The 16,783-nt window shown below is 49.4% G+C and overlaps 1 protein-coding gene across 2 annotated transcripts; it reads left to right on the top strand.

Annotated features, from left to right (window-relative positions):
- Positions 1 to 3,234: 3,234 nt before the first annotated feature.
- Positions 3,235 to 14,091, top strand: LOC109752117 (protein NRT1/ PTR FAMILY 5.10). Of its 2 annotated transcripts, XM_020310984.3 has the most exons (8): positions 3,237 to 3,431; positions 3,511 to 3,728; positions 4,653 to 5,143; positions 5,263 to 6,013; positions 12,194 to 12,305; positions 12,404 to 12,621; positions 12,720 to 13,147; positions 13,239 to 14,091. In XM_020310984.3, exons 1-8 carry the CDS (start codon positions 3,317 to 3,319, stop codon positions 14,035 to 14,037), a joined length of 3,132 nt encoding a protein of 1,043 aa, XP_020166573.1. In that variant the 5' UTR covers positions 3,237 to 3,316; the 3' UTR covers positions 14,038 to 14,091. The 2 variants fall into 2 exon arrangements, with proteins under 2 accessions (XP_040260416.1, XP_020166573.1); XM_040404482.3 differs by lacking the exons at positions 12,194 to 12,305; positions 12,404 to 12,621; positions 12,720 to 13,147; positions 13,239 to 14,091 and having other exon boundaries at positions 3,235 to 3,431; positions 5,263 to 5,465; positions 5,566 to 5,924.
- The last annotated feature ends 2,692 nt before the right edge of the window (positions 14,092 to 16,783 follow it).

Genomic DNA, 16,783 nt, shown 5'->3' with positions numbered 1-16,783 from the left:
GTTCAAAATGGAACAGTCAAAGAAAGAGTTCTTGCCTGTGTTACAAGGTGTGAAATTGAGTAAGACTCAAAGCCCGACCACGGCAGAAGATAGAAAGAGAATGAAAGTCATTCACTATGCATCAGCCATAGGTTCTATAAAGTATGCCATGCTGTGTACCAGATCTATTGTATACCCTACACTGAGTTTAGCAAGGGAGTACAATAGTGATCTAGGAGTAGATCACTGGACAGCAGTCAAAATTATCCTTAGTGGAATAAGGATATGTTTCTCGATTATGGAGGTGACAAAAGGTTCATCGTAAAGGGTTACGTCGATGCAAGTTTTGACACTGATCCAAATGATTCTAAGTCTCAATCTAGATACATATTGAAAGTGGGAGCAATTAGCTAGAGTAGCTCCGTGCAGAGCATTGTTGACATAGAAATTTGCAAAATACATACGGATCTGAATGTGGCAGACCCGTTGACTAAACTTCTCTCACAAGCAAAACATGATCACACCTTAGTAAACCCTTTGGGTGTTGGTCACATGACGATGTGAACTATGGGTGTTAATCACATGGTGATGTGAACTATTGATGATAAATCACATGGCGATGTGATCTAGATTATTGACTCTAGTGCAAGTCGGAGACTGAAGGAAATATGCCCTAGAGGCAATAATAAAGTTATTATTTATTTCCTTATTTCATGATAAATGTTTATTATTCATGCTAGAATTGTATTAACCGGAAACTTGATACATGTGTGAATACATAGACAAAACAGAGTGTCACTAGTATGCCTCTACTTGACTAGCTCGTTGAATCAAAGATGGTTAAGTTTCCTAGCCATAGACATGAGTTGTCATTTGATTAACGGGATCACATCATTAGAAAATGATGTGATTGACTTGACCCATTCCGTTAGCTTAGCACTTGATCGTTTAGTATGCTGCTATTGCTTTCTTCATGACTTATACATGTTCCTATGACTATGAGATTATGCAACTCCCATTTACCGGAGGAACACTTTGTGTGCTACCAAACGTCACAACGTAACTGGGTGATTATAAAGGTGCTCTACAGGTGTCTCCGAAGGTACTTGTTGGGTTGGCGTATTTCGAGATTAGGATTTGTCACTCCGATTGTCGGAGAGGTATCTCTAGGCCCACTCGGCAATGCACATCACTATAAGCCTTGCAAGCATTGTGACTAATGAGTTAGTTGCGGGATGATGTATTATGGAACGAGTAAAGAGACTTGCCGGTAACGAGATTGAACTAGGTATCGAGATACCGACGATCGAATCTCGGGCAAGTAACATACCGATGACAAAGGGAACAACGTATGTTGTTATGCGGTTTGACCGATAAAGATCTTCGTAGAATATGTGGCAGCCAATATGAGCATCTAGGTTCCGCTATTGTTTATTGACCGGAAACGAGTCTCGGTCATGTCTACATAGTTCTCGAACCCGTAGGGTCCGCACGCTTAACGTTCGGTGATGATTTATATTATGAGTTTATGTGTTTTGATGTACCGAAGGTAGTTCGGAGTCCTGGATGAGATCGGGGACATGACGAGGAGTCTCGAAATGGTCGAGACGTAAAGATCGATATATTGGACGACTATATTCGGACATCGGAAAGGTTCCGAGTGATTCAGGTATTTTTCGGAGTACCGGTGGAGTTACGGGAATACGGGAGTACATATGGGCCTTAGTGGGCTTTAAGGGGAAAAGAGGAGAAGCCACGAGGCTGGCCGCGCGCCCCCCATGGGCCTGGTCCGAATTGGACTAGGGGAAGGGCTGCGCCCCCTCTTTCCTTCTCCTCCCCCTCTCCTTCCTTTCCCCTCCTAGTGGGACTAGGAAAAGGGGAGTCCTACTCCCACTAGGAGGAGGACTCCTCCTCCTGGAGCGCCCTACAAGGCCGGCCGGCCTCTCCCCTTTGCTCCTTTATATACGGGGGCAGGGGGGCACCCCAAGACACACAAGTTGATCTGTTGATCTATTCCAGCCGTGTGCGGTGCCCCCCTCCACCATATTCCACCTCGGTCATATCGTAGCGGTGCTTAGGCAAAGCCCTGCGTCGGTAGCAACATCATCACCGTCATCACGCCGTCGTGCTGACGGAACTCCCCCGCGAAGCTCTGCTGGATCGGAGTTCGCAAGACGTCATCGAGCTGAACGTGTGCTGAACTCGGAGGTGCCGTGCGTTCGGTACTTGGATCGGTCGGATCATGAAGACGTACGACTACATCAACCGCGTTGTCATAACGCTTCCGCTTTCGGTCTACGAGGGTACGTGGACAACACTCTCCCCTCTCGTTGCTATGCATCACCATGATCATGTGTGTGCGTAGGATTTTTTTGAAATTACTACGTTCCCCAACACCCCCTGCTCCTCCTCCTTCAGCTCCGACGAGTCTAGAGGTAGGCCGGCTGCGATCCGGGCGACGCGCCTGGCCCCGATCTCTTCGAGCAGATGGAGGCACCGCTCCGGCATCAGCATAGCTTAGAGGGTCACCCACTACCGGGTCATGGCTGTCACAGATGGCGAGCAAAGAGGAAGCGGAGTGGATACGGCCTGGGTTGGCTCGGAGAGGGAGGAAACGAATGTGGCTAGGGCTGGGGATCGCCATTTGGCTTAATAGCCAGACTTTGGCGCTCTGGCGGCAAGCAGAGCGGCGCCACACAACGTTCACACACCCCTGGAGGAGACGCCCACCGGAGCATTAGGTTTCCGAGCGATGTCGTGTGGGACCCGAATGTCAGTCTGACGTGGCGGACGCTCCGAGCCGCCATATATGTGCCTCAGATTTGGGCTGGATATGAGAGGTGTTGGTCAGTTCGGACGTTTGAGACATGTTTGAGATGCTAAGTGGGTCATTTTTTGACCGGTTAGTGACCGGTCCGACCGGTTTAAGGCGCCTGAAATTCACAATCCCCGGACGCGGAGTATCTAGTCCCGAGCTCATATGCTTCCCAATGAACAGTAAAATCAGAAAAGAATGGTAAATAAATTAAAAAAATTCTGAAAAGTTTTTGGTGCAAACTTTGATAAATGTTCTCGGTGCTTGCTAATTTTCATCCTGAAATAATATTCGTGGAAGTCGTGGTAAAATAAACAAAATCGACACTGCACCAAATTGTTTTCAGAAAATTTCGATTTTTTTTTCATTTTTTTTGAAACTACTGTTCATAGACGGGGACTTTCGTCCACCCCCTTCCTATTGCCAAACGCGCTGTTAGTAGAGACTCGAGCGAGATTTTTTTTTTCTCTCTAATAAGACTCGAGCGAGACTACTGGAGAGGAGGGAAACAAGTGGTCGCCCATGGACGCCGCGGCGGAGCCTCTGCTGCCGCAACCGGCAACCGCCGTGGACCACCTCGGCCGTCCAGTCTCCCGCCTAACCTCCGGGCGGTGGCCCGCCGCGCTCTTCATCATCGGTACAGCAAGGCAACAGCAAGGCAATCGGCCGCACTCTCGTCTCGATCCTCTTTGACCCGGGTGTCGTCGGTACCGCAGGGGTGGAGATCTCAGAGCGGTTCGCCTACGGCGGCATCGCAGGGAACCTCATCACCTACCTGACCGGCCCGCTGGGGCAGTCCACGGCGTCGGCCGCCGCGGCCATCAACGCCTGGAGCGGCGCCGCACTTCTGCTGCCGTTGCTCGGAGCCGCCGTCGCCGATTCCTGGCTCGGCCGTTACCGCACTGTAGTATGCGCCTCCCTGCTCTATATCCTGGTATGTACGCCATATTGCTCTGGTCTTGCGTACGTGTTCGTAGCGAGTAGTAGCATCTAGTCTGAATCTAGACCACCCAACTGCCACACTGATGTTGAACATCTGACAGTTACTCATATTTTTGGATTGGTCCAAATATGCAAAATTAAAACTATACTCTCCACTGACTTTAGCAATTGGAAGTTGGACCTTTATCCGTGCCACTGGCCTTGTGAACATCCATCCGTGAATCCTCAGTTCCTAGCCTCCAGGCATTAGTTAGTGAGATACTTTTTTGTTTTCTATGAAGTTAGTGGTATGTATTTTTATAAAAGGGAGTAGCTCCCCGACTTAGAATGGAGTGCAGCAGTTCATTTAGCGAGCCCTTGATGGAGTACTGCAGTTCATTTAGCCTTGTCAGTGTCACTGGGTTCAACCTTGAGGATCTAACTGCACTAACCCCTTGTGTTAACCGTGACATAACATTTTTTTTCCGTTGATTGCAAGTTCAGGCAGGACTCTTGCCCTGCCGTGAGATACACTGCTAGACTCTGGATTGAATTTTGATTACCCAACTCAATTATATAAAACTTGGTCCTGGCTTCAATGAATCTTGATACAAGTACTAAAGTTTCTGTTTTGGTAATGACCAAATTGTACAAGATACATCCAAAGATGCATGTTTGATGTGTTGAGGTCTGAAGCAAAAGGATTTCAGCGATTAATTCAAGTAAATATTTTTGTGTGTGCAATACTTAGGCATTGTCCTAGCAACTGGACAACTTTTATCCTGCATATAAATAAGCTGGAATTTTTTCTTTCTTTCTTTCTTTCTTTCTTTCTTTCTTTCTTTCTTTTCAATCTACTTGGAAAATAATTTAATTGACACACTATGCATTGCTGTGCTAAAGTACTTCTTTCACTGAATTACATCCACCATCGCAGGGCCTGGGCATGCTCACACTATCATCAATTCTTGCGCCACAACAACCAGCACAATTTGGAGATCACATGGATTCCGCTTTATCCTCGACTTCAACAATTCATTTAGCTTTCTTCTACGTGTCCCTGTATATTGTGGCCTTTGCTCAAGGTGGCCACAAACCTTGTGTGCAAGCATTTGGGGCAGACCAATTTGATGAGAACGATCCTGAAGAATTTGCCTCGAGAAGTTCCTTCTTCAATTGGTGGTATTTTGGGACGTATGCAGGCAGCGTTGTTACAGTTTCAATCCTGAATTACATTCAAGATAACATAAGCTGGCAGTTTGGGTTTGGAATCCCTTGCATCGTTATGACCCTTTCTCTTGCAGTTTTCTGGCTTGGGACCAGGACTTATCGATTTTATCCTGTAAGAAGTGATGGAAGCCTAATTGGACAGGTTGTCAAACACATTTTATCATTGGTTAGAACCTGGCATGCATCATGGAGTTCGGGGTAAGCTTATTCTAAATTCTGAAAGTTTGTATCACTGCATGGAGTTCATTCTTCAGAAACACTAACTTTATATGTTCTATGTTTTGTGTGTGCGTGCGCACTGTGTGCCTGTTTGGCAGGTCATCTGATGATTCCCACTGCATGCCAACATCGTCATCTAGCAGACTCAAGGATAATGCAGAAATGACATGTTTCCCTGATGAAGCCAAGTCTCTGCTTAAATTGTTTCCAATAGGGGCAACCTGCCTGATCTATGCAGTTGTTTTTGCCCAGTGGATGACGCTGTTCACTAAACAAGCAAGTACACTAGATAGGTGGATAGGTAGCTTACAGGTACCAGCTGCTGCTCTACAAAGCCTAATCAGTGTGTCAATCGTCATCTCGATTCCTATATATGACCGGATACTTGTTCCACTAGCTAGAAAATACTCAAAGAACCCTTGTGGTATCACAACCTTGCAAAGGATTGGAACTGGACTAGCCATGTCTGTGATCTTGATGGTTGTCGCGGCCATCGTGGAGATGAGAAGGCTCAGGGTAGCAAGAGAACATGGCCTTGTGGACAATCCCGAAGCAACGATTCCGATGAGCTTTTGGTGGGTGGTACCTCAGTTCGTCCTGACTGGCTTGGCGGACATGTTCACCATGGTCGGCTTGCAGGAGTTCTTCTACGACCAAGTGCCGGATAGCCTGCGCAGTTTGGGCCTTGCCTTATACTTGAGCATATTCGGAATTGGGAGCTTCATCAGTGGCTTTCTGGTGTATGCAATCGACCGGGTAACCAGTGACGGTGGAGATCGTTGGTTCTCGAACAATCTAAACCGAGGTCATCTTGATTACTTTTACTGGCTTCTGGCCGCGCTCAGCGTTGTCGGGCTGGCTGCTTACCTCCACTTTTCACAAGTGTATGTCCCCAAGAAGAAGGGCATTTCAGCAGAATGATGGTATGCGCCAAGTGACTGCCAACTGAGATGCCTGAAATCCATGAATCCATGTCTGCCAACTGGTATGCGAAGCTTTCTCTAGGCTGTTGTACTTCGTAAATAGGCGACGTCACCACTGTAAGCTGTGGCGATTTCACAGTGTGATTGTTTTTTTTTTTTTTGAGGCATCACAGTGTGATTGTTGAGTCCGGAAGTTTTCACTGCGCGTCAGTGTCCTGAGGTGTGATGTCGGTTTGCAAGCCCAACTGTTGTACTAAGCGGCCGTGAAATCAATTTATAGCTAATGTTAGAGTAGTCATTATGGTATACGACTTCTAGTCCAAGTCAGTTTTGTATCCCTACCCCAAGTCGGTTTGTACCCTCTTATATACTCTTGTATGCCGCATCAAATCATCAATAAGCAACAGTTTTATTCAGCTTTCATGGTATCAGATACCGGTCCCAGGGTTTAGGGTATGGCTCCGCCAACGCCACTGCCGCCGCCGCCGCCGCCCGGCTACTTCGAGCGCCGGGCCGCACTCATCGCCAAGGCTGCCAACGCCGCGGCCGCTTCTCTCTCGGCCCTCACCATAGCTTCACAAAACTACCCTGCACCCATCCTCGCCGCACCAATATCTCTTGCTGACACAATCTCCGACGTCAGCCCCTACATCCCCATAGTTCTTGATCTCGCCGCCCACAACTACTACCATTGGAGACATCTCTTCGATCTCCACCTCGGCCGCTGCAACCTGCGCTCGCATGTCGCCGCCAACTGTCTTCCCCGCCCCGACGATCCGCAATGGTTGAAAGACGATCTCGCGATCGTCCAGTGGTTCTACACCCGCATCACCACCGAGATCTTTAACATGCTCGATCACGACGGCGCCACCGCTGCCAACATCTGGCACTCCCTCCGTCAGCTCTTCCAAAGCAACACCGACGCTCGGAAAAACGCTCTCCACACCGAGCTTCGCAATATGGTGCAAGGAGACGCCCCGGTGAACCTGTTCTGCCATCGCGTTAAGACCATTGGTGATGAGCTCCGCGAACTCGGCGATACAGTTAGCGACTCACAGCTAATCAATATCGTCGTCGGCGGCCTCAGCGAAGACTTTGACAAGCAAGCCTTGTTCATACCGATGATACGGCCCCCTCCTACCTTCGCTGAAGTTCGTTTCTTGCTACAACTCGCGGCGGAAACACAAGCTCGCAAGGACTCTCGCCCCAAGGTCTTTCATGCTGCAGCTCGTCCTCCTCTGTCGTCTACACCAGCGCCGCCTTCCAGTCCGGCTCCTGCCGCCGGGCCGTCTGCATCGTCATCTGTTCAACCGCCCCCAGGCTGGCGTCCTAGTCCGAACTACCGCGGCAAAAACCCTATCTACAGGCCGCCGTCGACTCGTTCGGTTCCGCCTACAACATCACCAGCACCGAGTCCTGCACCACCCACCAGTGCTCCATCTGCGGTTGCATGGCGGCCTCCTCATGATCCTTGGACGGGGCTTGTTCAAGCATGGCCCATGCCCTAGTCCGCTCCGTCCACCCTCGGTGCTCCGCCGGCATACTCAGGTGCCTGGCAACCCGGCCTTCGGCCGCCTACTGGTGCTTCCGGGGTTCTCAACCCCTGACAGTCGGCCAATGCCTATCACGCCGCCCCGACGTATGCTCCTTATGGTCATTACAGCACCGACGGCGGCGCCTACTACACACCTCAGCCGGCCCTGCTCCCGACGCCACCCCCACCACAGCCGGCCAATGCCTACTACACTCCCCAGCCGGCCCTACTGCCTTCACCATCGTATCCGCCGGCACTGCTTCCGACGCCACCCTCACCTGCAACGCCGAGCTGGGATCAAGCTGCCTTTCTCCAGGCCATGAATAACTTTGCTGCACAAGGAAACTCAGGTACGGATTGGATCTTTGATTCAGGGGCCTTTAGTCATATGTCTGCATCTAGTAATTGGTTATCTTCTTGCACTAAATCTCCTTTCCCTTCCATTATCCTTGGAGATGGATCATCTATTCCTATATATTGTGTTGGTCAGGCTCAACTTCCCTCTTTCACCAAACCTCTTTTACTTCGCGATGTTCTAGTTGCACCCGCCCTCATTAAAAATCTTATCTCTGTTCGCCAATTTACTTGCGACAATCTAGTTTCGGCTGAATTTGACCCTTTTGGTTTATCTGTGAAGGATTACCAAGGCCGAGATCGCTCGCTTCAATAGCTCCGGTGATCTTTATTCTCTTAATGGAGTTCCTGCCGCCACCCCTCCAACATCCATGCTGGCCTCCATCGATCTCTGGCATCGTCGCTTGGGCCATCCCAACCCCGCCGTCTTAGCTTCTATGCTTAGTGAATTTACCATACCATGTAATAGGGACTCTCATAATTCTATGTTTTGCGAGTCTTGTCAATTAGGCAAACATGTGCGTCTTTCCTTTAGTTCCTCTAGTTCTTGTAGCACTTATCCCTTTGAATTAATACATTGTGATTTATGGACCTCTCCCATTGCAAGTGTTTCGGGTTTTAAATACTACCTTGTTATCCTAGATGATTTCACCCACTTTGTCTGGACTTTTCCTCTACGCAACAAATCCGAGGTCCATTCTCTTTTCCTTAATTTTCAACGCTATGTGTCTGTTCACTTCTTCCTCCCAATTCACTTTATCCAATGTGACAATGGTCGCGAGTTTGATAACATTAAAAATCGTACTTTCTTCTTACAACATGGCATCCTGCTTAGGTTCTCATGTCCCTACACCTCCCCTCAAAATGGTAAAGCAGAACGCTCTCTTCGCACCCTCAATGATATAGTTCGCACTCTCCTCATTCAATCATCTATGCCTCCAAAGTTTTGGGCTGAAGCCCTACACATGGCCACCTTCCTTCTAAATATTCGACCTTCTAAAACTAAACCCAACACTACTCCCTATTATTCCCTCTTTCTTTCCCACCCCGACTACTCCGCGGTTCGTGTTTTCGGCTGTCTCTGTTTTCTCAATGCCTACGCCACTTCTGCAAATAAATTGTCACCACGCTCTATCCCATGTGCTTTTCTCGGCTTCTCTGACGAGCACAAAGGCTATTGCTGTCTCGACCTTCACACCGGACACATTCATGTCTCTCGTCATGTCACGTTTGCTGAGCACATTTTTCCTTTCTCACAACGCACTACTACACCATCCAACACCCCTAGCTCCGCAAACACCCCCTCTCCCGTCCTTTCCAACTATATACTCCCCTATCTGCCGAACACAACTTATCACCACCACCATTAACACCCACCATAGCCAATCCCAACCATACACTCACCCCACCCGAGACGTCCCCAACACCCCCGACCCCTGCTCCCTCCCCAACACCCCCGGCCCCTACTCCCACTCCACCACCCAGCCCTGCTCCCACTCCACCACCCAGCCCTACTCCTTCGTCCGACTCTTCCGCTGCGCCGGACTCACCAGTACCCACCTTACCCCCTCGTGCTATTCCTACAGCAGCCCCGATTAATGATCATCGCATGCGTACTAGGGCCAAATCAGGATTTCATCAACCCCAAGACCGCCTAAACCTTCATACCTCCGTATCTCTCACTTCTCTTCCAAAGAATTACAAAACTGCTCTACTTGATCCCAATTGGGCCGCTGCCATGCAAGAAGAATATAATGCTTTACTTCAAAACAACACCTGGCAACTTGTTCCTCGTCCTCCCAATACAAATATTGTTTCTGGCAAATGGATTTTTCGCCAAAAGTTCCACTCCGATGGGAGCCTCTCACGATATAAAGCTAGGTGGGTTTGTCGTGGCTTTTCTCAGCAACAAGGAATTGATTATGAAGAAACCTTCTCTCCTGTTGTTAAACCTAGCACCATTCGCACCGTTCTTAGTGTTGATGTCTCCTCTTCATGGCCCATTCACCAACTTGATGTTAAAAATGCTTTCCTCCATGGTTCCCTTCAAGAAACTGTCTACTGCCAGCAACCTCTGGGTTTTGAAAATCCATCCTTTCCAACTCATGTATGTCTTCTTCAGAAATCTCTCTACGGTCTTAAACAGGCCCCACGAGCTTGGTTTCAACGCTTCTCCTCCTTCATTCAAACAATAGGCTTCACTCCATCTCTCTCCGACACCTCTCTTTTTGTGTATCATCAAACTTCTGACACTGCCTATTTACTTCTCTATGTAGATGATATCATTCTTACCGCCTCCTCTCAAAAGTTCTTAGATCATATTGTCTCTCTTCTTAGATCTGAATTTTCTATGACTGACCTAGGACTCCTTCATCATTTCTTAGGCATTGCTGTTGTTCGAGATTCCTCCAGCCTTTTTCTTTCCCAACGCCAGTATATTCTTGATCTTCTTAATCGTGCTGGTATGCTTGACTGTCAATCATCTCGCACTCCCGTCGATACTAGTTTTAAACTTTCGGCTACCGGTGAACCCTTTTCCGATCCTACTCTCTATCGTAGCCTAACAGGTGCTCTCCAATATCTCACCATTACTCGTCCTGAAATCTCTTTTGCTGTTCAACAAGCATGTCTCTATATGCATGATCCCCGGGTTCCTCACTATAATCATGTTAAACGCATTCTTCGGTATTTAAAAGGAACTCTCAACCATGGTCTCCACCTCAATAATTCTTCTCCAAACTCGCTTACCGCATACTCCGATGCAGACTGGGCTGGTTGTCCTGACACTCGAAGGTCCACTTCCGGTTTTTGTGTTTTTCTTGGTAACAATTTGATTTCTTGGTCTTCGAAAAGACAGGTTACAGTCTCACGTTCGTCGGCCGAGGCTGAGTATCGCGCTGTGGCACATGCCGTTGCAGATACAATCTGGATTCGGCAGTTACTCTCCGAGCTACACGGGCCTATTGAGCAGGCCACTATTGTCTACTGTGACAACATATCAGCAGTCTACATGACCAGCAATCCCGTTCAACACCGACGCACAAAGCATATTGAGATTGATATTCATTTTGTTCGTGAAAAGGTTGCTCTTGGTCAGGTTCGGGTGCTTCATGTTCCCTCTACGGCTCAGTTTGCTGACATTTTCACCAAGGCACTGCCTACTAAGCCGTTTCAAGATATCTGTTTCAGTCTCAACGTCGTCGAGCCTGCCGTTGATACTGCGGGGGGATGTTAGAGTAGTCATTATGGTATACGACTTCTAGTCCAAGTCAGTTTTGTACCCCTACCCCAAGTCGGTTTGTACCCTCTTATATACTCTTGTATGCCGCACCAAATCATCAATAAGCAACAGTTTTATTCAGCTTTCAGCTAAGATGATGGGAGAAGAACGCGAAGCAATGGAGCGTGGAGCTAAGATGTTGAGGATCAATGCTTCGAAGATGATGTGAATTTGCGCGGCACCGGGAGGTTAGAACGGAAGACATGCTGGGCGCTCTTCAGTCGTGATGTGGCCTTCTCTACTTCGCCTGAGGCATTCTGGCCTGTCCTATTACTTTTGGAGTACTTAGCTAGGCTGTGTGAGTGGATTTATGCTCTTGCGTGAGCACTTGTCGTGGCCTACTTAGCTACTTGCTTTGGATAGTCTGTCAGTCTGGTAGTTTTGCGTAGTTAATATGGTGTCACTGGGTTTTCGCCCCGCGATGAACTGCCCGATGACGGGTGTTTATTGTGGGTTTCCTAGTGATGCTTTGAACTCGCTCCCCTTTCTTAGTTTCGGATGGGTTTGAACTGTTGTATTTCCGTTATGTGAGTAATGGAAAGGGGTTATGCCCGGTTCAAAAAAAAAAATGAAATCAATTTATAATGTGTGCACCTAGAACAAAAAATTTATAAGGTGTGTACAACTGCACGGTGCTCTCTTAAGTCTTAACTATTGGATGTGCTGTTTTCACTGTCCTCTTGAGTAAAGTTGTAAGTAAATGCAGAAATTGCACTCACTGCTTGCAGTGGAGGATCTGCCGTATCCTCCTGGTTGACCCACCGTGGCTTTGGCGCTTTGCACGTTTTGTCTAGATAATGTTTGCTGATTATTCTATCTGTTTGGATAGTGGGGTAGCCAAGCTCCGAGCAGGCAATCAGTGATGTGGTAGCAGTTGGCACAGTAGAAAAATGGGCAGCAGGTAGGCAAGGGGAAAGGAGCGGGCAATGGAGGCGGAGGCCGAGGCGCTCCTGCCGCGGCCGGAGCCGCCGCTGTCCGCCGTGGACCACTTCGGCCGGCCCGCCTCCCGCGGCAGCTCCGGCGGGTGGCCTGCCGCGCTCTTCATCATCGGTACGCCTCGGACAGAGACATGGGTAGCACATCCTCATCTTATCTGTGTCTGAAGAAGTCTGAACATGTATGTGGTTCTTCCGGTGGGCGTAACGTAGGGGTGGAGGTCGCGGAGCGGTTCGCCTTCTGCGGCATCATGGGCAACCTGATGATCTACCTCACCGGCCCGCTCGGCCAGTCCACGGCGGCCGCCGCGTCGGCCGTCAACGCGTGGCTCGCCGCCGCCATGCTGCTGCCGCTGCTCGGCTCCGCCGTCGCCGACTCCTGGCTTGGCCGCTACCGCACCGTCATCTGCGCGTCCCTCCTCTACATCCTGGTACGACACCAAAGCATACTTTGGCTCACAGCCTCACACTACTTCTGCTGTGCCTGTGCACCGCCATCAGTCTGGCTTGCCTCTCAACTGTCCTGCAGGGGCTAGCCATGCTCACCCTGTCAACGGTGCTCGCACCGGGAGAGCGACCAGGGTGCGCCGGCAAGCCGGCCGATTCAGCCGGGTGCTCCACGAGCTCGTCGGCGCAGGTGGCTCTCTTCTTCTTCTCCCTCTACCTGGTGGCGTTTGCCCAGGGCGGACACAAGCCCTGCGTCCAGGCGTTCGGCGCCGACCAGTTCGACGAGAACGACCCCGGCGAGCTGGCGTCCAGGAGCACCTTCTTCAACTGGTGGTACTTCGCCTCCTACGGCGGCAACACCATCACCGTCTCCGTCCTCAACTACGTGCAGGAGAGCGTAAGCTGGCAGCTCGGCTTCGCGATCCCCTGCGCCGCCATGGCCCTCGCCCTCGCCGTCTTCTGCCTCGGGACCAAGACCTACCGCTTCCATCCATTACGAAGTGCTAACAAGTAATCTTGCTGATTCTGAAGACCTCCTGTTGTTGAGCGTGTTCTTCTGAAACTGAAACCTTATTTGCATATCATCTTTCTTGGCATGCAGATTGCCCGATGATGATTCTGAGAATTTGCTGGAGCCGCCGAGGAGGGATCATGGAGCCACCGCCACCGGATTGCTGAAGCTGTTCCCCATATGGGCATCCTGCCTGATCTACGCCGTTGTCCTCTCGCAGTGGTTCACTCTCTTCACCAAGCAGGCAAGCACACTGGACAGGAGGATAGGCACCCTGGTGGTACCAGCTGCCTCGCTGCAGAACCTGGTAAACGCATCGCTCATGATCTTCCTGCCGGTCTACGAGCGGGTCGTCGTTCCGCTTGCCAGGAAGCACACCAAGAACCCTTCCGGCATCACGGCGCTGCAAAGGATCGGCGTCGGGTTGGCGATTTCGGTCGTGATGATGGTCGTTGCTGCTCTTGTGGAGACGAGGAGGCTCCGGGTGGCAAGGAACTACGGCCTGCTTGACAAACCTGAGGTCACCATCCCCATGAGCGTGCTGTGGATGGTTCCGCAGTACCTGCTGATCGGTCTGTCCGACGCGTTCGCCATCGTCGGTTTGCAGGAGTTCTTCTACGACCAGGTGCCGGACGGTCTGCGCAGCTTGGGCCTGGCTCTGTTCCTCAGCATAGCCGGAGCCGGGAACTTCATCAGCAGCTTCGTCGTGTATGCCATTGACAGGGTGACCACTAGCGCCGGGGGGAGCTGGTTCTCCAACAACCTGAACCGAGGGCGCCTCGATTATTTTTACTGGTTTCTCACCGTGCTCAGTGCTCTAGGCATGTTTGCTTACATGTACTTTGCGCGGGTTTATGTGCCTAAGAAAAAGGGTGTTTCAGTGCAGTGATTTTCTGCCCTATAATAACTGGCTACTAATCTTACATTTTGGTGGCATGAATCACATATCGGAGTCTGCTAATTGGCCCACATTTATACATAACGATGATGTAGGACAAGTGCGGTACTAGGAGGGGTTTCACTCTCAGAAAAGGGAAAACAATTTATACCGTATAGGTAATACTATATGTCTATATTCCCTAAAAGAAACATGTCTACAACTTAAAGCTTGTTTAGGGTTATTTGTTGGAATTGTGATGATATTTAGATGAAATTATACTATTTGCAGTGTAATTTCACATATTTTGAACGTATGTCCACACATTCTTCATGTAAACCGTGGAACCCCAACACTAAATGCAACGAGTCGCCACATGGCACTGATTGGCATAATAACCGTCAATATGGCGATCTTGGCCGAACAGGTCACTCTAGTAGAGTCGCCATCCGACACAGTCGCCATAATTTATAGAGCGCGCTTCATCTACAGCCCCGCGAGACTCTGTATTTGGAGTCTTTGGGCGTTGATATGGAGGGCACGTCATCCGCCAATCGCTCGCATGGGAGGGAAGTTTCAACTCTCTCTCATTGTCTTCCCGTGCGGCCCATCTCCTCGCCTGTCAATGGCACAGTGGGCAGAAGACGTCATGGCACCAGGAAGCACGCCAATTAATGCTGGTTGGCCTCGTGCCATCCGCCTGTGTCCTCCCCCCGTTGGCTACAAAAAAGGTCATCACCATGGTCAAATATCTCACAAGCTCCAGTTCAAACACGACTGCTCACACCCTCCACTTCCCTCCCCCCCTAGCCATGTCGCTTCTCGCGCGGCCTGACTGGGTTCCACTCTCGAAGGAGGAGGAGTTGATCCTGGACGAGGCATCAGCAGCGGAGGAGGCCGACCTCATCGCCAAGGAGGAGGAGGATGATTGTTACACGCTGGAGAAGGCACGGGAAGATCCAACCCTCGATGAGTGGCCAGATTGCAATCCAAAAGCACACTCAGGAGAGATCTTGCCTGTGCATCTGCCACCATGTACTCCCCTTCGCCTCACCATCGAGGAGGCATAGGATGAGCTCTACGAGGACTTTGCCTCCGCTGTCTGCCCCGACAAAATCTTTGAGCATACCGTCGGGGGAAGGCGTTGCGGCTAGAGAGGGATCATGCCATCTGGCTCCATTACAACGAGAAGCAGACAGACTTGGCGCAGGGAGCGAGCGGTTCTGATGGCGCAAATTCTACATAGAGATGTTGTCATGGGCTGAGACAGATCACGTCATATTAGGTCTTTTCCCCTCGACAACCACCGGCGGGAATGGGACGAAGACGAGGTCGTCGGACCGTCACACTGTCGTGCGTAGATGACGATTCTTCACATATGCTTGTGCCTCGTGCGTTGCATTCACCATCATCGTGGTGAAGAGCAACTAGTGCTTCTCCCGAGATGTAAAAAGTCATCAGTTTAGTAAAAAACTAATCGACTTTACACCTATGTAACCACATTGTGATGCAATGTTATCTTGTGTTTAGCGTTTCAATCCCTAAATTGAGTGTGTGATCATGGATTGATACAAACAAAAAGAAAAGGAAAAGATATGAAGGCCTCATATGGTCACTCTGTGTTTACGCACAACCGCCTTGGCCTCCATATCCATATGGAGCGAGCTTCAAAACTCATATGTTGAACCAGCTAGTTGCTCTTTTTGGGAAACGTAGTAGAAAATAAAAAAAAATCGCCCTACGATCATCCAGGGACAATATGAAATACATATAGGGTTTGGATAAATTATCCTTACCGACTCCGGAGTGAAGCGGAAGTAGACGAGTCGATGTAGATCTTACTTGGAGTCCCTCAAACCGTTGATGGCGACCTCACGAACCATCCTCGAACGATCCCTCGAATGGAAGAACGAAAGCACGGCCTGTCTACTTGGTTGCAAGCGTACGGTCTGCACGATTCGGCAGCGCTTCGCCGTCCAGAGTTAATCGTCACCGGAGAATTAGAGGGAGGAGATTAGAACCACATTGGACTTCTAATTATGATGATTAGATGAACTAGGTCTAGCTCTAATTAGTCAACTAGGACCAACTAGAACTAGAACTAGATGAACTAGAGGAGGCTCCAAAACTTGTGTGTTAATAGTGCGTTGGACCTCTAATATATATAGGTTGAGGGGAGGGGGAGGGGCGCCACAAGGAGGGGACCAGCCAAAGGGGTGAAGTAGGAGTCCTTCCCCCCACCCCAATTCGGCCTTCCTCAAGGGGGAAAGGGGTGTCTCCCCTACATGGGCCCTTGTGGCCCAATCTCTCTCCAATGTTCGGCCTTTTAAGTCCCATTGATATTAAATTAAATATAAAAGCCTCCTAACAATTACTAGAGCCTTTTATTATTAATTTAACATCACCAAAAACATTTTCCACCTATATATTATTTATCGGTAATACCCAGTATTGCCCGATAAACTCTGAAACCCTTCCGGTGAGCCCGAAACGCTTTCGGTTCCCCTCAAAACTATTCCGAATATTGATGAAACAATTCCACGAACAAATCCCCGTACTCTTGTCCTACTAACACTTAGCAGATCATGATTACCTTAAGCTTGTGAGCCCATAGGTTCGGTAAATCATACCATGAATGAAACCCTTCGTTCAATGACCAATAGCGGAACCATGGACGTCCATATCGATCCCTATGATTACACGAATGACATTCGAGTGATCCTTTGGTTATCATGTGATGTTCTCTTTGCTTCGTGAT

This window comes from Aegilops tauschii, chromosome 3 (genome assembly GCF_002575655.3).
Source record: "Aegilops tauschii subsp. strangulata cultivar AL8/78 chromosome 3, Aet v6.0, whole genome shotgun sequence".
NCBI classification, from domain to species: Eukaryota; Viridiplantae; Streptophyta; class Magnoliopsida; order Poales; family Poaceae; genus Aegilops; species Aegilops tauschii.
This window is presented reverse-complemented; position numbering and strand designations above follow the sequence as displayed.